Below are 21746 nucleotides of genomic sequence, written 5' to 3' on the forward strand. Positions count from 1 at the left end.
GCATTTTCAAACATTAATGTATAGAGAGAAGGGTCACATGGGAGTAAAGGTGGAGTCGAGATGCACACGATCAGAACTTTCAGGGAGCCTCCAATAATATAGAGGCTTAAAGAAAGGGACATTACCATAAGAAAAAGAGAAAGGAAAATGAAGGCTGCAAAATGGCATAAAAAGGGAACAAAGCACTAATTTTTATGCCCCCATTTGACATTGTCTTGTAAAAATATTTGCTGTTCTTGTCCTCTGCCGAAGGAATTTTGGGTTTCACACAGACCCAGAAGAGGGGGAAGAAGAAGAAGAAGAAAGAAGAACAGAGCGTGAAGTTTAAGGTTTGTTTTTCTGGTCGGAGACAATGATTCCCCCTTTCTTCTTTGTTTTTTAGACATACCCATCTTGTCGGCTTTGTTTCTTTGCTCATGATTTTGAGGATTTTGAGGTTTTTTTTGTTGTTGTTGTGGGTCGTGTGGGTTTTAGGTTCACTATGACTGTGGAGGATCGAAGAGCTAATTTGGTGGGTGAAAATGGGGTTATGGATCAGTTTCCTATTGGTATGCGTGTTCTTGCTGTGGATGATGACCCCATTTGCCTTAAGGTTTTGGAGAATTTGCTTCGTAAATGTCAATATCATGGTAAGTTTTTGTTGGATTTGGTGTCTTTTTTTTTAGGAAATCTTTGTTTATTGAATGTTTCTGACTCGCAAATGCTTACTGGTTTGTTCTTTGTTCAAATGTTGTGTTCTTTGTCAGTGAATCTTGTTTATGTGTTTGAAGAACATTGTTTGATCCTAAGAACACCTTTTGTCTTGTTTTTGAAACATTTCTTTTATGAACATGTTTGTCTGTCTGGAAATAGTAAGTCCAAATCTGTCTGATTTTGGATTGTTGGATTATTTTTTAGGTTCTTGATGATTACCTTGTGATGTCTTGAGTGAGTTTGAGTATTGTTTTTAGACACTTTTTTTATGGATACTTTTTGGTGGAATCTTTAATCATATGCTTCTTTTTAAGTGAATCTTTGGTGTCCTATTTTTAGAATCTCTTTTGAATAAACGACCAAACATCGTGAAATATTGAAAATGTTTTAAAAGTACCTTTCGTCGTTTCGAAAGTCACCTTAAACACTTTGACTTTGGCGTTTAAGGATGCTAATGAACTGATTGTTTTTTGGGTTCCAATGGCTTTGCATATTGATGTTTATCCTCGAGCTTATGTTATTTATCGCAGTTACAACAACGAATCAGGCGATTCAGGCACTTAAAATGTTGAGGGAAAACAGAAACAAGTTTGATTTGGTTATCAGTGATGTGAACATGCCAGACATGGATGGTTTTAAGCTCCTCGAGCTCGTAGGCCTTGAAATGGACCTACCCGTTATCAGTGAGATTGAACGCTTCTCCTCTACGATGTTCTAGTTGATTTCTTTCTTTATTACTTTATCTCGGTCTTACCGTTGTCATTCAGGTCTTTATGTATAGATGCAGATATAAATTTAATTGTGTTGAATTGATGGAAGGGTTGGTTTTGATTGCATTTCTCTGTTCAAATATGGTTCTAGTGCTGTCTGCGCATAGCGATACCGAGCTTGTAAAGAAGGGAGTTTTTCACGGTGCTTGTGATTATTTGCTGAAACCCGTTCGAATTGAGGAGCTGAAGAATATATGGCAGCACGTCCTCCGAAGAAAGACTTCCTCAGCTAAGAACCAAAACGAGTGCACTAATGGAAATGACACTCTATGTCAAACTGTTGAAGTTGTAAAAGGTTTCCCATCTGCGGCAAGTGCTGATAACGGGAAACCTGGTAAAAGGCGGAAAGACGATGACGACGATGAGGAAGGAGGTGAAGAAGAGAGCGCATATGAGACCGACGACTCCTCCTCCCAAAAAAAGCAAAGGGTAGTTTGGTTCGGTGAGCTGCATAGGAAGTTTATTGCAGCTGTTAATCATTTGGGCTATGAAAGTAAGTCTTTTGGTGTTTTTTTATGCATTCTTGTGCTTAGTGCTTTGTTTTTTCTTCTTGATGTTTATATAAATTTCTGATGCAGAGGCCGTTCCTAAAAAGATCCTCGATCTAATGAACGTCGAAGGACTCACAAGAGAAAACGTCGCTAGCCATCTTCAGGCATTGATCTTTTCGTTCTTTTCGTTTATGTCTTAATTTCGGTGGGAGATTCGTGAAGCTCGTTCGGTTTGAATGGCTACCTAAACTGTACTTTCTTGTGATTCATTGCAGAAATACAGGCAGTACCTTAAAAAAATGTGTACTAAGGAAGCTCAGCAATGTAACATGATGGCTGCATTTGGAGGTAAAGACACCTCCTTCAGGCCCATGGCTTCACTCAATGGATTTTCAATGACAGGAACGGGAAGGCTCTCGAATGCTACATTCTCGTCGTATCCCTCTCAAGGAATCGTTGGTAGATTAAACTCTACTGCTGGATTGAGCTTACACGGTATCGCTTCCTCAGGAATGATCCAACAGGGTGCTTCCCATAACTTGAGAAGCTCATTGAATATACTCCGGAAACCCCATCCAACTCTCTTGCTTTCAAACCGACCGCCGAGTATATTCAACAGTATTTCGACGCCATCGGATCACATACAGTCGCATTGGGACAAACACAACGCACCATTTAAAGAGTCGAATTTGATAAATGATGTTTCAAGTTTTACCGTTTCCACGAGCTTCCCTGATGCTAGAGTGGCTGTTGGTTGCTCGAGTAATTATGACTTTGGCGTTTCAAGCCATTCGTTGATGTTACAAGGACATAAGCAACAGAGTCATGGCAGCGGAGAGTTTCGAGATCAGTCTTGTTATAAGGTATCTCCAATCAACCCGGAACCCGTAGACTGCAGCACAGGCATTTCTAATATTTTGGGCGGCCATGGTCAGTCGAACAAAAACTGGCAGGGTGTCTCGCTCACTGGAACTTACCCTTCTGATGGAATGCCTGCGATTAATTTGACGATTTCTTCGGCTCAGCCCGATAATGAAAACTTTCCTGTTGGTTTTCCTTCGACTAGCGTGGACTCGAGTTCTCAGCTTGATTTAAGAGGGGAGACGCAATGCTATGACGAACTAATGGATCGGGTTGTCGATGCCATGAATGACAGATCAAAGCAACAATGGGAAACAGCTAAACAGAATTACTATGGCAACCATAGTTCTATATTGAGAAACTCTCTTGTTTCTGGGAATAGTGTTGCAGATCCCTTGGACCCGAGTTCAGCAGATCCGAACGATGTGATCTGTCTCGAAAACATCGGTAGCTCTTTGACTAACCAGTTGAATAGCGACGCTCCCGCCTTCATTCAGCAAGACGCAGAAACGTTGATGATGGAGACTTGGATGAACTTCGACGGAAAAAGTCTCATGGATCCAACAAAGCTACACTATAGTTTTAGTTCCCTGGATGAATAGATGAATGCTCTGTCGAAACAGGTATCGTCAAGACATTTCCTTTTTTCGTAACTATATTCATTATTCTCCTAGTTGTATTCGGATTACTCGAACAATGTTCCCCCTTGGTTCAAGATACTTCCGTAAAGATGTAAGAACGAGGACAGAATAGCATACGTTTTAGCAGAATGTAAAAGAGTGGGGCTCGATGTAACCGGTTACTTAGTTAGATTAGCAGGACGGGTAAAGGGTTAGTAAGGTCATAGTTGGTTTTCGAACGGAGCAGGGAGCTCTCGAAACCGCTCGGCAAGTTGTTTCTCATTTATGTCGCTATGTGATGCAGGATCATGATCGATCTATTCAAATAAATGACGAATTTGGATTTGATACTCAATCTCTCGGGTCGTTGTGTATATGAAGACTCTTGCTGCTACTGAATGATTGGAAAAGGGGAATGATTTTTAGAACAGAATCCCAACACTGTATCTTCATGTTTCTTTGATGATGTAGTTCTCTTATCATTAGCTATTTTTCTTGCCTGGTTGATTTGTTGCTAGAATAATGACAGGAGAACTCGTTCTATTCTTCTACGAATGAAATCATTTCCGGTTCCATTTTCGATTAATACCGTCGTTTGTCGTTTTGAAGTATCGTTACTTTCTTTTTAGTCGTAAACATGGTGCCAAAACTGAGAACAGCTCAGTTTTGAGAAAAATACGATGTATTCCAAGTTCATGAACGGATTAGACACGCCCAAGAACAGGTCACGTGGTCACAATTATGTGTGTATATAGCATATGCAGAAGAGTGGGATCTATAACATTGTCATGTATGAATTATGATGTAGAATTGACATGTTTTCAGGAACAATGCAACACAAATTATGGAGGGACGAGAGAACATTATGCCTTGAGAAATTGATGAACCAAGCACTTCGCTTGTCAGTTTCGATTGATCTCGTGGGGTTGAAGGACTTGACGACTAGTTGAACTAAGAGACGGGTCTTTGAAATGATAGAGATATTACCCATCCCAACCCATTTGGCGGGCTCGTCGCTCCCATAATGATGTAAGCTTCCTCTCCTTGATCGTCAATGCCTCGGCGCGTTCTCGAGCCTCTTCACAAGTTTCGGTTGCAGAAATGCACTTTTCAGCCTCCCTCTGATACTGAGAAGCTGCCCTTTTTGCCTCAAATACAGTGATGTTCATATGGCGAGTATGTTCGCCAGCAACTGCTTCTTGAAGCTTCAATTCCTCTGTCAGAAGGTCCACAAATTGTTTTTCCATCTCCCGCTTGAGATCTGGGTCATTTCCTCCACAGTCTGTATCGTATAAATAAATGAGATACATCGAAGGAAGTCAAGGAAAAGTCGATATAATCTCGAAACCATGCTTAAACAAAATGAAGTCTCAAGCTCAAATAAGAGTTGCAAACAGTCGATGGTGCATATAATACTTAATGTGAATGAAAGTTGTCCCTGTACAGTTTAGACTCACCGCTAGTAGATATTGTCTGCTTTGACCCATAACATATTGCCATCAGTTTCACGGTTTTAAAACATGTCTGCTAAGGAGAGGTTTCCACACCCTTATAAAGAATGTTTTGTTCCCCTCTCCAACGGATGTAGGATCTCACAATCCACTCCCTTTAGGGGTCCAGCGTCCTCGCTGGCACACCGTCCAGTATCTGGCTTTGATACCATTTGTAACGGGCTCTTACAGTCTATATAAGAAGCAGCTATAAGCCTAAAGGCCTTAGCTCAAGAACGGTGGAAGACAAATGTTTGGACGTAGTGCACAACACTATATCAGAATCCCGTTAATGAAATGAAAGAATACAAAATTATTTCAAGAGAGTTTTGATTCGTTGAAGAACGAAAACATCGAACCCAAAACAAGTAAATATAAACCTTCAAAAAGATCATAGCGTCGTGGAAATAGACGATGAGAGAAAAATGAAAGCTGCACATATTTCTCCAAAACAACAGAAAAAAACATGCAAGTAGCTCAAACATACCATTTGTGTTCTCCTGTATAGAAGATAAGGTAGAATATAAATTTGAACGAAAAATAGTTTAATTCAGTCAACCATGAAAAGCGACACGACAGTGCTAGGAAAACATCGTCGTGATTTTCACGTAATGAAGACAGGAAGTTCATCGTGAAGTTGAATTCGAGGGATGAATTCTAACCTGATACAGAGAGATTGGCCAGACCTATAAAAGAAGAAGCAAGAAAAAAGATGTGTTAGTATAGAAGCAACAATGAATCTAGTAAGAACACAAATCACAGCTACAGGAATCGAATAAGAGAAGCTACAGGAATCGAATAAGAGAAGAAGGATAAGTTCAACAGATCCCACGACAGTTGGAGAGGAGAACAAAACATTCTTATTAAGGGTGTAGAAACCTCTCTCTAGCTGACACGTTTTAAAAACCTTGAGGGAAAGCTCAAAGATGACAATATCTGCTAGCGGTAGGCCTGGACCGTTACATAGTATATCATTTTTATATTCATTTGACAAGTAGAAGCATTGAGTAACCATGTGCAGTCTATAAATCATTTTTAAACCCATGGTATCAAGCCTCACCACAATGCTCAACGGAGAAACTTCATCGACGAGTTTCCCCTAGAGGCTCGAGCCCGAGACCCTTAGGTATTTTATCCCAAATATCTCAAACTTTTGCTACTAGGACCAGCCTTGGGAACTATATGCATTCTATATTGAAACTGGTTTTTCCTTTTCCAAACAACAGAATTAGGTTCAGAATCATATTCATTTATGAAGAAATTCTACATGGCCATTGCTAATTCAACGGTTGTGGATCAAGGATAGACAGTAAGCATGATGTATAGTGTGAGATTCCACATCGGTTGGAGAGGAGAACGAAACATTCTTCATAAGGAAATGGAAACCTCTCTCTAGCAGACACGTTTTAAAAATCTTGAGGGGAAGCCTGAAAGGGAAAGTCCAAAGGGAACAATATTTGCTAGCGGTAGACTTGAACCATTACAAATGTTATCAAAGCCAAACACTGGGCGGTGTGCCAGTGAGGATGCTAAACCCTAAAGGGGGTGGACACCGAAAAGTGTGCCAGCGAGGACACTGGGCCCCGAAGTGGGGGAATTGTGAGATCCCACATCGATTGGAGAGAGGAATGAGTGCCAACGAGGACGCTGGACCTCGAAGGGGGATGAATGGTGAAATCCCACCTCAGTTGGAGAGTTGGAGAGGAGAACGAAACATTTTTTATAAGGGTGTGGAAACCTCTCCCTAGTAGACGTGTTGTGGTAGCTAGGAAATTTTGAGTAAATAGCAAAGAGGGTCAGCAACAAGAACTCAAAATGAAGAGTAAGAAACAAATCAATGTTCATAATTTCAGATCCGAACGCCATTTAAGAGCTGAATCATCCAAAAAGAGCAGTAAAATGGCAACTACCGACCCATTGCTGTTACTCCAAAAGGACGGTAAAGAAAAACACAAATTCCAGGAAATTTTCCTAACAAAAACCAAGAATTCAAGCTGAAACATGCCTTGTTCATGCTTTATGAGCCCTAACAGGAGAGAAGAAATGGAGTAGAAATCCAAATCTAAGAAGGGTTAACTCTTCCACACCCATTTACAAAGAACACAAACAGCTCAGAATCAAAATCATCAATGGAAACAGATCAAACAACCAAATCCTTCAAAAGGGTATCTGTAAATCTCACTAAATTCCACAACTAAGCCAACAAGAACAGAAATGCAAAGCAACAACCCACAAGAGAATCCGTTTTCTCAAAATGATAGCCAAGAAGAGATTAAAGAGTATACCGGGGGCGATCTTCAAAAGGGATAATGGGGGCGGACAATCGCAGATGCAAGGAGCGCAGGAGGTTTTGGAATCGCCCGAATGCAAAGCCTTCTTGAATCGCCAAAACAAAGCCGGTCCACAAACAGCCAAAGCAGAAACTACAGCGAAGAACACGAGACAACAGCGCAGACAAGCCCCAGATCGGCGTGACATTGCTCACCCAGATCTTCCAATTTCCGTTTTGGTTCTTGTTTTCTTTGCGTGTTAGTGAGAAACTGAGGAAGTGAGATCTAATTGCAGCAGTGAAAGTTTGAAATCTATGAATGGGGAGAAAAAAGAGAGAAAAAAACAAACAAAACCATAGCTATAGCTACAATTTGTTCTTGGAGAAGTGGGTGTAAATATTAAAGTGGGTGTGTATGAACATTAAAAGAAAAAAAGTTTCCATTTTTTCCTCTAGATTCAGTTGAATTCATTATGCAATAGCTATTCGAAGGAGATAATAATTAAATAAAGCCAACCCCACCATATATATGTGTATATATACACACACTTTTCAAAATCAATAATACATCTTCCTATTTCAATATATTTCAAAAATAGGAAATTTTGGTAGACTTTTCTTCAAAATTTTGATATCAACACGACCCTGCGTGCCAGTTGAAGAATGAGTCGGCGACTCATAGACAGAGGCTTGGTTAAGGGAACCCACCGGAGCCATAACGAAAGCGAGTCTTCATGGGGCAATTGTCACTGGTTATGGACCCGAACCTAAGTGATCTATCTATGACCAAGATGAAGCTTGGGTGAAACTAAATGGAGGCCACTGATGTTGAAGAATCAGCAGACAGATGAGTTTACATTATATTACAAAAAATATTTATTTACAAAAAAAAAATATTTTTATTATATTATAAAAAAAATATTTATTTATTTTAAAATATTAAATTAAGATTTGTAATTCAACCCTAATATATATTTTTTAAAATAACTTTCTAAAAGCTTAAAGTTTTATTTTTAAGATTAATCGAAAAATAAATAATAAAAATATATATAATCAAATAAAATTAAAATTAATATAGTATGTATAATTGTATCCTTAATTTTTTTTTTTTTTTTTTTTTTAAACTATTTCCTAAGATTAATAACGAATTAAAAATGGTTCAATTGAAAACTCAATTTCCAACCTAACTTATAAAATTTAATTAACCATCAATTTCCAACGTAACTTATAAAACCAAATAAAATGATACCTCGGGTTGATTAAGTTTTTTAGTAGCACACTTAGATCTCGAGTTCGTTTTAATTTTTAAAATTTAAATTTGAGACCCATATGTCTAGTAAAAAAAAACTAGCAAACTTGAAATTCAAAATATTTTAAATTATAATACTAAAAAAATAAGAAACCCAAAAATGGATAAAAAGTAGAATTAAATGAACTTCATTATGAATTTGACACGAGTAAAAAAAAAAAAAAAAAAAAAAAAACTTCTTTTTCCTTTTTAATTTCAAAAGATTTAAGATAATAAGCCTTAAATATAAAACTTTCACACTAGAAAATCTCAAAACGGATCGATATCTTAACTTCAACACCCAAATATTCAAATCAAAGCACCAAGAAACAGAACCAAAACCCCTCTCAGATCTCTCTCAGAGACTCAAACATTCAACAATGGCGAAGAAATTGATGGAAGCCATGAAGGGTGTCGACTTACAGAGGTACATGGGTCGATGGTATGAAATACCTTCATTTCCTTCGAGGTTCCAGCCCAGAAATGGAGCCAATACCAGAAGCGACCTACACTCTGAGGGACGACCGGTTGGTGAATGTCGTAAATGAGACATGGGTTGATGGCAAGAGAGGCTTCATTGAGGGTACTGCTGTTAAGGCCAACCCTGATAGTGATGAAGCTAAGCTCCAAGTTAAATTCGATGTTCCTCCTTTTATGCCTATCGTTCCTGTTGTTGGAGATTACTGGGTGTTGTATCTTGATGGTGATTATCACCGTGCTTTGATTGGTCAGCCTAGTAGAAACTACCTCTGGGTATGATTTCAATTATCTTTTCTGCTAATCCTACGATTCCATGGGGAGTTTCCGATGTTGTTTGTGAAGTGTTCTAACGAAATGTACATCTCAGGCGTGGTATGTAGAGGATTGTTGGAAAGGAGTCCCACGTTAGGGTTTAAAGTAAGGAATACATCTCCATTGATATGAGGCCTTTTGGGACGCCCAAAAGCAAAACCACGAGAGCTTATGCCCAAAGAGGACAATATCATACCATTGTGGAAGGTCGTGACTCCTAACATGATAACTATTCGGGTAGTTTTGAAAAACTCGTTTTAGTTTTTGGAATTTGACTAAGACATCGAACTTTCTTTGTAAGTGAAGAATGGGTAAGAAAATAAGTATAAATTTTAAAAATAGATAACCAAAAATGGAATTGTGACGAACCCAAGCCCACCTATTGTCCTATTTGAACTTCTTCTTAAGGTTTTTAAAACGCGTCTCAGCTAGGGAGAGGTTTCCACATCTTTATATATAAGAATGCTTCGTTTTCCTCTCCAACCGATATGGGATCTCACAGGAATGGTTACCAAACAGGCTCTAACGGTTGAGTTATGATGATGGAAGGTTTATGAATCGTGTTGTTTCGTGGCGTCTTTTTGACAGATTTTGTGCAGACAGAATCATTTGGATGAGGAGATATATAAGCAGCTGGTGGAGAAAGCTAAGGAACAGGGTTATGATGTGAGCAACCTGCGCAGGACAACACACACAGACCCTCCACCAGAGGGAGATGAAGGCCCAAAAGATACTAAAGGAATATGGTGGATCAAATCAATCCTTGGAAAATGATCAAGGTTTGAAGATAAAAGAAGTTGAATTTTGTACCTTTGAGTTCATCAATGATTTTGTCAAGCTTCACTACGTTTTGTTTGATACTGTGAAGACTTTGTGCTTGATCTTGTGGAACTGTTAAAATAAATCCTTTGTGCTGTCTGTATAGAGTCTTCTTGAATAATTTTGAATGAAGCTGGGGTTGTGAGCTCAACATTTCACTTTTGAACTGCCAGGTTCTGAAGTTTCCCAATCCTGTAAAAATGAATTTTGAATACAAATGCAGTTTATATGCTATAAACTACAAATCTTTTCAGTTTACCTTTGTTGGCAATCAAACAGAAAAGGTACCCTGTTGGATGTTTAGAATAACATAAATATATCAGTTCATCCTGAACACAAAGAATTTATCCTAAAAACCACTTAAAATCTGCAAAAATGTTCCAATCTAAGCTCCTTGCCTGTGAAAAGGTCCTATATAAAACAGGTAGCCCTCTAGATAGAAGTATATCTGAAATTGAACTTATCATATTCTCTGAAGTCTCATGTAATGATAGGATAATTCAAGAACTTCATTAAGATTGAGAGAAGCAAAGAAGAGATATAAAGCCAAGCTAGCCTCCAATTTGATGTGCTATAGTCTGCAAAACAATGAGAAAGTAACCACAAAATGAACAGTTATGAATCATGATCCTCCCCAATGATATGATATTGTCCACTTTGAGCATAAGCTCTCGTGGTTTTACTTTTGGTTTCCCCAAAAGGCCTTGTACCAATGGAGATGTATTCCTTTCTTATAAACCCATGATTATTCCCTAACGAGGGACTCTCTCCCAACCATCCTCAACATTAACATGTAATTAAACCTTTCTCGGTGGCCTGAGATCAAGTGTAGTATATGTTCTCACTAGTTTAATATCACATTTGTAATTGTTTCTCAGAGTTCAACATGATATTGCATTCATGGCCTCTGGTTATAAGCATATAAAAGAAGTTGAATCAAATTGTGATTTCATACAGTAGAAAAGTAAAGTAACTGTCTACATAATCAAGAATTATAGTGTTTAAGTTCATTAGAATTGAAGTTTTCAACATGTTACGTTACTTGGCCAGCCAAAGGCGGTGTTCAAAAAAGATGCTTTTGAGCAGAGATTTCAGCCTTTTAGGATGGTCTGTGATGAAGAATGGTAACATTTATATAACTTTAAAAAGTACTGAAAGCTCATCACTTCTTTGTCCTTTTTGTATAAGAATTATTACAAGAACACCCATAGTTATTTCACTTCAACTAAAATTCAAGATCAAGTTTAACCAGAGCAAATCCAAATGGGGTTCAAGTTAATTTACTAAGATGATTAGATTCAAAAAGTGATTACTATTCACTTAATGGAATAATTCATGTAAAAAACATGGCGTTCTCGAGGACTCCAAATCATGAACTGTAGATTCTGTGAAATTTTATATATAGAAAGAATAATTTCAAAGTCACTTTCATGGTGGGTAAGTGTAAAAATCCTTTCTCTAACTATAAGAAGAATCAAATCATTACGAAGCTAATGAGTTGACAAAAGAAAATGGATATTCTTCTAGCAAACTAGGACTTCCAATCAACAGTTTTGACAAAATATTCTAAAGATTGGAAGGGAATATATACAGCTGATGAAAGATGAAAATTACCAAGATGTTCAAAGCAATCATCTTCTGAAGCTCAGCCTACTCAAGTGCAAGGCAAGCGCATCTCTGATATCCTTACCTCTATCATCTCCTGTCTCACCATCATAAAGAGGAAACTTCTGTTCCTCACTGGAACTACTTGCTCCGTCTTCTTCATCTTGTTCTTCTTCTAGTTTCTCACTGCATTTAATGAGAAAATTATGCAGCAGACACCCAGTCAACACAACAAATGGGAAGAAATCTCTACATTCTTCTTTCCATGGCTTTGAAAGAAGCTTCCACCGAGCTCGGACTTTGCAAAACGCTGTGTTAACCAACCCCATTGCACGGTTATGTGTGGAATTGAAGGCTCTCTCAGGAAAACCAGAGCTATCTTCCTCGTTCAGTTTCATGTATGGTGTCAAAAGCCATGGCAAAAGGGGGAAGCAAGAATCACCTATCAAGTATTGGGAAATGGGCTTTCCATCGTCGAGATTATAAACAGGGCCTTTGAGTAATTCACCAGATTTCTCAATTTCTGCATATAGCTTGCTCTGCCGCAAGATTGTTTCAGGTTTCATTGAGCTCGGCCATCCGGCAGAGACATCCAGAAACCTCCCTTCAGCATCAACCAATGCCTGAACCAGAAGCGATCCGTCTTTACCTAGAAGGTCACCTTCAACCCCAAATCTTCTAAGTCCTAAAACCCCACAGCAATTCGGAAGCGAAATCCACCCAAATCCCACCACAATCCGATCAATATCAGACCGAAGCTCAAGCAAATGCCCCAATTTGTCATTGATAGCCTTACAAACCGCATAAAACGAGCGGCAAGCGTCAGCAGAATCGATCCCAAACCGCCTCCCAACCGCCTTGTAACTCGCGCCATGCGCCAATCGGAAAAGCGCAGCGGCTAAAGCACAATCAGGCGGAACGGAAGTGGATGAGGAGCTTTGAATCGGGGAAAGGAGACGAAGGAGGAGGGAGAAGGACGATTTCGACATACGGAAGAAGAGATTCCATCTCGGGTCGCAATCAACCTCCGCCGTCGCAGAGAGGAAGCGTTGGAACCAGCATTGCCGCGGCGGCGGATGCAGGGAAAGTTTGGGGAGACAAGGAGAGAGAGCTTGAAGAGAGGATGAAGTGGAATAGATGAAGGATTCTAGGGCAAGAGTTTGAGAGGGAAGAAGGTGGAGATCGTTGAGCGAGAGAAATGAGTGAGCGGAAGAAATGGTGGTTTCGATGAGGGTTACCAGTTGGTGTTTGAGATGGTTCTTCCGGTCGGATTTCTTGGCCTTGCTTCTGGTAGTGACGGCACCGGCGTTAATGGCGGAGCTTCTGGTGGTTCTCTTATCGCCGCTGAATCCTCCAGCGGCCATGGCGGAGAGGGGAGGCGTTAGGCGTCAGAGGGCATACAGTGAACACTTTGAATATCGCTGTCCTTTGTAATAAAAGGATGCCATGAAATAAACGTAATTTAAAATAAACACTAAATTAATAAAAATACAAAAAAAAACTTAAAATTTAATTTTGATATAACATCTCCAAATTTTTAATTTTTGTTTTTAATTTTTTTTCTAAAATTTTGAGAATATTAATATTACTTTCAAAAGTTTATTAATATTTTTAATGGTTACCTAATATACTAATTATAAGTATATTTTTAAATTTTTTTTAAAAAAAATTTGGTATTTTTGAAACATTATTGATATTAAACTAATAATAATAGGAATAATTTTGATTTTTTTTTTCAAATTTTCTGTGTATTTTTTTATTTAAGGATATTATTGATTTTTTTAAATGTTCATAAATATTTGGGTTTTCTTTTTATTATTAATTTAACAAAAGAAACACTCAACCATTTTAAATTATTTTCAAATTTTAAAAGCTAAATCCAAATTTTTATTGCTATTTTATAGAATTGTATTTATTTTATTTTATTTTTACAATTTTTAATACACTTTTCATCTTTTTCTAAATAAACATTAATTAATTAATATGTTATGATGTCCCATATTCGTTGGAGAGAAAAACAATACACCTTTATGTCAACCTTCTCCTAGCAAACGCGTTTTAAAGCTTTGAGGAGAAATCCGAAAGGGAAAGCCCAATGAGGACAATATGGTGGACATAGGTCGTTACAAATAGTATTAGAGCCAGACATCGGACTATGGAGGACAATATGGTGGACATAGGTCGTTACAAATAGTATTAGAGCCAAACACTGGACCATGTGTCAGTAAGGATGTTGGCCCCAAAGAGTTGTGGATTTAGCAGGGTCCCAAGGAAAGAGTACTAGCGAGGACGCTGGGTCCCAAATGGGTGGATTAGGATGTGAGGACGCTGGGTCCCAAATGGGTGGATTAGGATGTGAGGACGCTGGGTCCCAAAGGGGTGGATTAGGATGTGAGGACGCTGGGTCCCAAAGGGGTGGATTAGGATGTGAGGACGCTGGGTCCCAAAGGGGTGGATTAGGATGTGAGGACGCTGAGTCCCAAAGGGGTAGATTAGGATGTCACACATTGGTTGGGATGAAGAACAAACCACATAAGAGTGTGGAAAAAGGTGTGAAACCTTCCCCAGCTAACATGTTTTAAAGTCGGACAAGCTTAAAGAGAATAATATTCACTAGCTGTGAACGGGAGTCATTATATATATATAAATTTAGCTTGAATTTTGAAATAACATTCTAAAATAAGATCATACTTAAAATATCTATCCAACCAATTTCTTCCCAAAAATTAGAATTGATTTTCGAAATTTAAGAACTAAACCATTTTTATTACTATTTTTTAGAATTATGTTTGTTTTTAACAATTTTTAACAATATTTTCTAAATAAAAAAGCCGAATTTCAAATATATATATATATATATATATATTATTAAATAGTTTGAATTTTTAAAATATATCTATAAAAAATTATTAACAAAACAAATAATTTATAAACTTAATTTAAAAAAATAAAAATAAAAATCCTTTAAATGGATAGATTTTTTTTTCGATAAATTTGTAATTTGAGTTGCAAAAGTGGATCTTTCTTCCCTCTTCAAGTCGAGATCGTTGGATAAGGCCATAAGAGTGCGGTTTGAGCGATGAGAAATGGGCCCTCAAGCCACAAACATGCATCAACAAACTTGGGGGCGAAGAATTTAAGTCCAATTCGATGAAATTTCCAACACTTGATGAACAAGGAAAAGCCTCCTCGTACCTTTTTTAGCCTCCTTCTCGCAAATCCCAATCAAACCCACCTCGATCGCTTCAGTCATTAACTTTCTCACTACCCCTTTTGGAATCCGTCCTGTTTTTGATCGATTTTCATGGCGAAATTGAAGATTTCAGGGCCGTGGAGTGGTGTTTTGGATGTGGAACTGGATAATTGGACTGTGATCATGTTGAGGGAAGAAATAGCAAGGCGATCGAACTGTGGGGTTGAGTCGATCAATTTGATTTGCGGTGGTAGAATCTTGAAAGATGGCGATGGAGGCGAGAAACTACTCGATTTGGGTGTTAAGAACAACTCTCGGATTCTTGCTATGCGGGTTTCTACTGAAGAGGGCAAATCACTCAACGTTGAGTTGATGGCTGAGGAAGAACGCTCTAACAGGCTTGCTCGAGTCAAGTGATTCTTCGACTCTTTTTTGTTTCTCTAATTATGTTCATATCTACTTTTGATTAAGCATGTGCAGTGCCATCGTTGGTTGCTTAATTCGACTGAAATTTGAGTTTCTTCTGGAATCAACTCATTGTGTGGTCTTAAGTTCCAAAATGGTTGCTAGATTTTGATATGTTTGGTCTTATAAATGGTTGATTTCATGATGAAATTGACTGTTTTCTGAGAGCTTTTTGCGTTAATGGGCTTGCTTTTCTGAGTTTTAGTATTGCAAGGTGGGGATTAAACCAATCTTTGGGATGGTAATAGATACCATATTCATCTTTTAAAATTTTTCTTCAGCTTTTGGAGCTTCAGTTGTTCTATGAGTATTATGAGGCATTTTTAACAGTTGATTTTGGAAGCAAAGCATCTAGTTCAGGAATGTTGGGGAGGAGAATGAAGCATTTTTTATAAGGGTGTGGAAACATCTCCCTAGTAGACGCGTTTTAAAAACCTTGAGGGGAAGTCTGAGAGGGAAAGCGCAAATAGGACAATATCTGCTAGCGGTGAGCTTAGACGGTTACAAATGGTATCAGAGCTAGACACTGGGTGGTGTGTCAGCGAGGACATTGGGCTTCGAAGGGGGTGGATTGTGAGATCCCACATCAGTTGGAGAGGGGAACGAAACATTCTTTAGTGGAAACCTCTCCCGAACAGACAGCATTTTGAAAACCTTGAGGGGAAGGCCGAAAGGGAAAGCCCAAAGAGGACAATATCTGTTAGTAGTGGACTTGGGCCGTTATAAAAGCAATTTTTATTGAGTGACAATCAACTTTTGGAGGATATTCTTCCCCACGAGTCGTCATGAGTCACTGTGAAAAGTTTTAAGGATATCTTCTTATCTCATTTTCTGGCATCTTCTCTAAATTTACAGGGCAGCTGCCACTGCTTTAGCCAAGAGGCATGCTAATGGTTTCCTCCCAGTTGAAGATTTCAATATAGAACTTGAGGATCAAAGTGGACAGAAAGTTAATTTGGGGTCTGAAACTGATCAAAGGTAAGAGATAGATAGCTTTCACGATGCGAACCCTCATCTCAAATCTTACGAACCCTCATCTCAAATGTTGGGGTTTATAGTTCTTCAGTGATTGAATTTTGTCCATTCAATAGGGCAATCATGATGGGCTTGATGCTTCATGCAAACGCAAAGCAGCTTATAAGAAAGGGAAATTACAAAGAAGCATTAGAAGTACTCATCATGGGAGAGGTCTGTTACTGGTTGATCATATTAATTAGTCTTCAATATTATCTACGAAATATTAGCTGTTTCCCCCTTTTTTTAAGAATTAGCTACAAGAACCAAATGATTTAAGATGAACATGAAGATTAAACTATTTATCGACATGAACATCTCCCCCAAAAGATAATTATAGAATGAAATAAAATAAAGTATACCAATCCTGTGAGACCCTACATCGACTAGAGAGGGGAACAAAGCATTCCTTATAAGGGTGTGAAAACCTCTCCCTAGTATACACGTTTTTAAAACCTTGAGGGGAAGCCTGAAAGGGAAAGCCCAAAGAGGACAATATTTGTTAGCGGTGAGCTTAGGCTGTTACAAATGGTGTTAGAGCCAGACATCGATTGGTGTGCCACTGAGGACGTTGGGCCCTCAAGGGGGTGGATTTTGAAATCCCACAATGGTTGGAGAGGGAAACAAAGCATTTCTTACAAGGGTGTGGAAACCTCTCCGTAGTAGACGCGTTTTAAAAAAAAAAACTTAAAGGAGAAGCTCGCAAGGGAAAACCCAAAGAGGACAAACTTTGTTAGCAGTGGGTTTGGCCTGTTGCAAATCCAGTATGATTTATCTGCTAGATTGGATACATCTATTCATTTCTCTATTGGTGATAACTAATTTTGAAATGCTCTTCTTGGAGTGTGCAATGATTCCAAATTCTAATGCCTAAGACTGGTCTTTCAAGGCCATTTCCTACTTTTGGATGAATTTAATCATTTATCTTCCATTGCTTCTCTATATCAATTCTCCTGTTGTTGTCTTTATCTTTAAATTCTAGATGCATAAACACGGTTTATGATTCGATTATCCTAAGGTTGTACTAGATATTAACATCAGTAATTTTTTATTGTTATGAGAGAATACTAATCAATGTGGATTTCGTTCTTTCGTAGGAGGCGTTCTCTCTTTGCAATCCAAAAGTCATTGAGGTGAACGAGTCATTCTTTATCCTTAAGTTTTTTTTTCCTGATCGATTCCCCCCTCCCGGGCTCATTGCTCAAGTTATTTGAACTCGTGAAAGATTAAGCTAAGTTACTTGTCCAACAACAGATGCCACTCAGGCAAACTTATCCTCGACTATTCATTTTTAACTTAATTTGGTATTAGATATTTTAAATGTTATTAGTTACTTCGAGGTTGGTTTCAGTGCTGTTTATGAAGGTGACGATTTGAGATATTGGGTTGAGACTACGTGAAATATACAGATTTTAATGATTTTCCTTTTCTTCTGTATGTATCCGAAGGTGGTGTTTCCATCAGGGTTTTAGCTTGCTGACTGAGTTTGACCTTTTTCTGTCAGTTTGTTGACAACGTCTCAATTCTTCAAATAGACATGGTGTGGTGCTATTTCATGCTAAAAGACATCAAGTGGCTCTCGGATGCAGGATTACGCCTTGCAAAGGCTAGAGAAGGAATTGAACGAGCTCATGGGAAGGACTCTTCCCGAGTTCGACTCCTTCAAGCTGGTTGTCATCCCGAGCTTGCCTTGTAAGTAAGTCAGCCAATAGTCTGAGGCATAGGTTTCCAGATTCAAGCTAATCAAGTTTTCTTATCATGTCAGACATTTGAGACTGGAGCTCCTGGAAGGGGTGGCTGCATACCACAGTTGTATGTTCGATAAGGCCCGGGAAGCGATCAACTCAGCACAAATGAAATATTCTCAGGTTAGTTTATCACATTACTGAATTGGTTGAATCGAGCCAATCAAATTTTTATAGCACTGAAGGGTGTGTTAGCTGTGAGGTATCAGGCCTCATATATGTCGAGCAATTTGGTTTTATTTAAAGACGGCCTCTTGTATTTCTATGCAACTTTTTACAATCTCTTTAAATTTCAGCTACAAGTGCCAGATGAAGCATTATCCCATGTTATGGACATGGGCTTTAAGGAAGGAGAAGCAAAGAGAGCACTCCGTATGTGCCATCAAGATGTATGCAAGGCTGTTGATTTCCTTTTTGAGGAAAGAACAAAGAGAGAGAAAAAACGGGAAGAGGATATCGAACGCCAGAAGGAAATCAAGCACGTATTCTTAGCAAAAGTAGCTTCTATTTTTGACCGGAAGGTTTTAATCGATCTATAGTATTGATAACGTGATTAAAATTTTCAGGGAGCAAAAACGGTATGGAATGACACCCTCCAAGAAAGCTGTTGATCTTCAGAGATTGAAAGAACTGGCATCTATAGGGTAAGTAAACTAACCAATGTTGTTTTCTTGTGCCAAAATGGCAGAAAAAATCATAGTTTTTTAGGTTCTTTTATTTGGTGTAGTACTGATCGGTTGGTCGACATAGTTTCTTAGGTTCTATCTTCACTCTTTGTTGCCCATTCCACGAAGCGATTCTCTATGTAGTTGACTAGGAAAAGTTGAAGGTAGGCAGGATAGTTTGAGCTTTGAACATCATGGATTCATGTTGACTTTTGCCATTGGATTCTTATTCCACAACAAATAGGGGTATGTTTTCATCTTTTCAAGATAGCTCATTTTAGGTTTGATGTTGCTAAGAGCTTCTTTGATTAAACTCTTTAGCAAACCACGACATTGTGATTTGTGAGAACTTCTATCGATCGAGATGCAATTATACATGCCAGCAGTCAGTTTGAGCATCCTTGTAGTTATCATTCACGTTAAAACTGGCTTCGTTTTTCAGGTATGAAAAAAACTTGGCTGCTGAAGCGCTGAGAAGAAATGAGAATGACATACAAAAAGCATTGGATGATTTGATAAATCCAGAAACTAACTCTTTTATTCAGGTGTCTTGGATTGTATCCTTACTGTGAGTCGATCTTTTTGTTTGAACTTTAACGTAATTTAACTCGTTTCATGAATTCCAGAATGCTGTAGAGTCGAGGAAAAGGAAACGACAGCGTCAAACAACAGATGCTGCAGTCGACAAGCTCGTTCTCATGGGGTTTGATAGAACAAGAGGTACGTATGTTATTTTTATTAATGAAACCAAACTTGTTGACCTTATATTATTGAGAGAGATTTCAATTCAATCAGTAATGCTCTCAAATTGTTACTTTGTGCAGCCATTGCAGCTTTTCAGGCTGGTGGCTCCTTAGAGCAAGCAGTTAATTTATTATCACTGCCCGATACTAAATCTACGGTTGATGGACAACCCGACTCGGTCCCTACAGCCTCAGCTTCCGAGGATGCAAGCTCCTCCATTTCAAACATTGAAGAAATCCAAGACATGTTAGACAACTTTGATAATGGGGAAGGCCCTTCTACTGTCGAAGAAAACCGAGACTCTGAGATGGAAAGCGAACTTGCCAGAGAACTCGACAGGGCTAGTGCTGTATCAGATTACGACATGGATGTAACAAAAGAAGGAGAAGCCATCACAGAGTACTTGGCTCTATTGGATTCACTGATGAATTCCGCGAAAGCTTAAGAAACACTAGACAGGGCTTATGTTATGTAAATAATACTATTTTAAATTCTGGATATGGTAGAGCTATTTAGAGACAAACAAAACTAACCTCGAAAGAGATGTTGGCAGAGCAGAACATGAACAAGATTTAGTAATGCACATCAATTTATTTCAAGTAAATAACCAGTAGAGATCATTGTTCTCGTTAATTTTGTGTTATTTAAAAAGTTAGATAAGTTATCTGTAGAATCGATAATTTACTTATTACTTACTACTTGTGGTAGTGTATACTTAATTTTACATCATTTCATCATATACATCCACAAACTTTTGAACAGTTAACGGGACCAACTTTTATACTATACACAAGGATTTATTACAAGAACATATCTAAACAAGAAAACAATAGACCAAGATATTCTCAAACGGCAGTGAAAACAAAACGGCAGTGAAAACAAAATAATAAGTGCATGCCTACGGAAGAGCATCTACAATATAGCTTGGAACCAGAATAGAAGCCTCACCAAGATTATGCTCACTTCATATACAAGCAGCTAGTTCCATGCAGATGAAGTTCCAGATGCGATGCCTTCCATTTTCTACACACCATGTGTGCCAGAACCTGTATAAAGAACAGCATATCCGAAATCAAGTACTCGACATAAAGTTTAAGTGATCTCGTGAAGGAGTGTGCGAACCATAATTGGACATTTGAATCTAATGTTTAATATATTAACATGATACAAAGCACTAACTCCGGAATGGCTTAAAACAATAATAACCATCATGATGCTGCTACTGAGCGAGTCGATAAACGACCAAGGCCAAGACCTAAGCCCAATGGGACACTGTTGTTTTTGGCTTTTCCATGGTTAGTGTGATTACAATTTGAAGAATGAGAATGGCCGTGATGGCTAGTTGTATTCTTAGAATTCACATTTATTGCTACGTGGTTGCTTCCATTGGTGTGGTGAGAACAAGCATCCCCATTTTGCAAGGTTGAATTCATCGGTGCAGACATTGCTTCCATCTCTTCTGAATGTGACGGTACTTCACTATACTCCACGTCATCATTGTATCCATTAATCAGAAAATCTGTACAGTTCTTCTTGATTCCATGATCATAAGGATTCCTAAACCGACCTCCGGGGCCACGCAGATAACTATACCGCATAGCATTTGCCATTTCGTTTGTAGTAATATTGCGAGATATCTGGATACATCAAAGAAAACTTTCCATTATTACGTACCGAGATGGAATGGGAAACCCAAGCAAAGCACATAACAAACACGCCAAATTTAAAGTTTCAACGAGTCGTAAAATAGAAAATACCTGAGATGCTTGAACGATTGTTAAGACTACCACACCAAAGAAGAGGAAGAAATCAACCATGAGAAATGATATAGCACCAACATGATGATTGGCAGCATGGTTAATCCATGCTCCAAAAGACGATGGCGAGGACGGGTCGGTCACAACTCCTGAAAAAGATTTATTGTCAAATAATGCACTTGGGGCTCCACCATACAAATTACAGATATAACTCAATGTTTAAAGTCATTTAAACATACTTGTAATAGTAACTGCTCCAGTGATCAACATTGCTGAAACCTCCAGAACGAGAAATATAAAGAAATCCCATTTGTTTTTCTGTGTCAAATATTGAGTAGCCTAATTAAATCTCAGAGCACATGTACAAACCAAACGCACACAGCAGCCTTTAATACAAAGAAGAGAACCACTTGGCAATGTTTTCCTAGAAACAACTTTTTTTTTTTTTTTTTTTTTTTAAAAAGA

At 38.3% G+C, this 21746-nt stretch overlaps 5 protein-coding genes and 1 pseudogene across 8 annotated transcripts in view; 3 read left to right on the top strand and 3 right to left on the bottom strand.

Annotated features, from left to right (window-relative positions):
* Positions 1-147: 147 nt before the first annotated feature.
* LOC111465471 (two-component response regulator ORR24-like) lies at positions 148-4021 on the top strand. Of its 3 annotated transcripts, none has more exons than XM_023109866.1 (7): positions 148-329; positions 475-629; positions 1224-1376; positions 1555-1956; positions 2042-2118; positions 2230-3438; positions 3532-4021. In XM_023109866.1, the coding sequence occupies exons 2-6, from the start codon at positions 482-484 to the stop codon at positions 3415-3417; spliced, it is 1968 nt and encodes a 655-aa protein (XP_022965634.1). In that variant the 5' UTR covers positions 148-329; positions 475-481; the 3' UTR covers positions 3418-3438; positions 3532-4021. The 3 variants fall into 3 exon arrangements, with proteins under 3 accessions (XP_022965634.1, XP_022965633.1, XP_022965632.1); XM_023109865.1 differs by having other exon boundaries at positions 3740-4021; XM_023109864.1 differs by having other exon boundaries at positions 2230-4021.
* A 144-nt stretch (positions 4022-4165) lies between these two features.
* LOC111465703 lies at positions 4166-7614 on the bottom strand. Its single transcript, XM_023110215.1, has 3 exons — positions 7211-7614; positions 5588-5611; positions 4166-4717 (listed from the first exon to the last, which is right to left on the bottom strand). The coding sequence occupies exons 1-3, from the start codon at positions 7401-7403 to the stop codon at positions 4419-4421; spliced, it is 516 nt and encodes a 171-aa protein (XP_022965983.1). The 5' UTR covers positions 7404-7614; the 3' UTR covers positions 4166-4418.
* Positions 7615-8727: 1113 nt separating this feature from the next.
* On the top strand, positions 8728-10085 carry LOC111465690 (annotated as a pseudogene).
* Positions 10086-10159: 74 nt separating this feature from the next.
* LOC111465544 (protein ALP1-like) lies at positions 10160-13116 on the bottom strand. Of its 2 annotated transcripts, none has more exons than XM_023109971.1 (2): positions 11708-13116; positions 10160-10285 (listed from the first exon to the last, which is right to left on the bottom strand). In XM_023109971.1, exon 1 carries the CDS (start codon positions 13060-13062, stop codon positions 11725-11727), a length of 1338 nt encoding a protein of 445 aa, XP_022965739.1. In that variant the 5' UTR covers positions 13063-13116; the 3' UTR covers positions 10160-10285; positions 11708-11724. The 2 variants fall into 2 exon arrangements, with proteins under 2 accessions (XP_022965739.1, XP_022965738.1); XM_023109970.1 differs by lacking the exon at positions 10160-10285 and adding an exon at positions 10576-10671.
* Positions 13117-15002: 1886 nt separating this feature from the next.
* Positions 15003-20131, top strand: LOC111465491 (NEDD8 ultimate buster 1). The gene is made up of 11 exons (XM_023109893.1): positions 15003-15304; positions 16212-16334; positions 16448-16544; positions 17468-17503; positions 17875-18062; positions 18136-18238; positions 18412-18593; positions 18682-18759; positions 19223-19325; positions 19407-19500; positions 19605-20131. Exons 1-11 carry the CDS (start codon positions 15003-15005, stop codon positions 19967-19969), a joined length of 1671 nt encoding a protein of 556 aa, XP_022965661.1. The 3' UTR covers positions 19970-20131.
* A 208-nt stretch (positions 20132-20339) lies between these two features.
* The window catches only part of LOC111465474 (protein S-acyltransferase 24-like), an 8103-nt gene continuing 6696 nt past the window's right edge, over positions 20340-21746 (bottom strand). Inside the window, exons 11-13 of the mRNA XM_023109869.1 lie at positions 21521-21599; positions 21282-21430; positions 20340-21161 (exon numbers count right to left, since the gene is read on the bottom strand). Coding sequence (XP_022965637.1) covers positions 20733-21161; positions 21282-21430; positions 21521-21599 — 657 coding nt within the window. The 3' untranslated portion in view covers positions 20340-20732. The remainder of the gene's footprint in view (positions 21162-21281; positions 21431-21520; positions 21600-21746) is intronic.

Source organism: Cucurbita maxima, unplaced genomic scaffold, assembly GCF_002738345.1.
Source record: "Cucurbita maxima cultivar Rimu unplaced genomic scaffold, Cmax_1.0 Cma_Scf00029, whole genome shotgun sequence".
Lineage (NCBI taxonomy): Eukaryota > Viridiplantae > Streptophyta > Magnoliopsida > Cucurbitales > Cucurbitaceae > Cucurbita > Cucurbita maxima.

Bases quoted from the DNA above. Each gene is read 5' to 3' on its own strand.
- LOC111465471 (XM_023109864.1), top strand. From the start codon at position 482: ATGACTGTGGAGGATCGAAGAGCTAATTTGGTGGGTGAAAATGGGGTT. The intron at 1,957-2,041 runs GTAAGTCTTTTG...TTTCTGATGCAG, and splicing joins TAATCATTTGGGCTATGAAA to AGGCCGTTCCTAAAAAGATC. The intron at 2,119-2,229 runs GCATTGATCTTT...GATTCATTGCAG, and splicing joins ACGTCGCTAGCCATCTTCAG to AAATACAGGCAGTACCTTAA.
- LOC111465703 (XM_023110215.1), bottom strand. From the start codon at position 7,403: ATGTCACGCCGATCTGGGGCTTGTCTGCGCTGTTGTCTCGTGTTCTTC. The intron at 5,612-7,210 runs GTATACTCTTTA...CTTCTTTTATAG, and splicing joins CCTTTTGAAGATCGCCCCCG to GTCTGGCCAATCTCTCTGTA. The intron at 4,718-5,587 runs GTTAGAATTCAT...TATACGATACAG, and splicing joins GGCCAATCTCTCTGTATCAG to ACTGTGGAGGAAATGACCCA.
- LOC111465544 (XM_023109971.1), bottom strand. From the start codon at position 13,062: ATGGCCGCTGGAGGATTCAGCGGCGATAAGAGAACCACCAGAAGCTCC.
- LOC111465491 (XM_023109893.1), top strand. From the start codon at position 15,003: ATGGCGAAATTGAAGATTTCAGGGCCGTGGAGTGGTGTTTTGGATGTG. The intron at 15,305-16,211 runs GTGATTCTTCGA...CTAAATTTACAG, and splicing joins AACAGGCTTGCTCGAGTCAA to GGCAGCTGCCACTGCTTTAG. The intron at 16,335-16,447 runs GTAAGAGATAGA...TCCATTCAATAG, and splicing joins GGGTCTGAAACTGATCAAAG to GGCAATCATGATGGGCTTGA.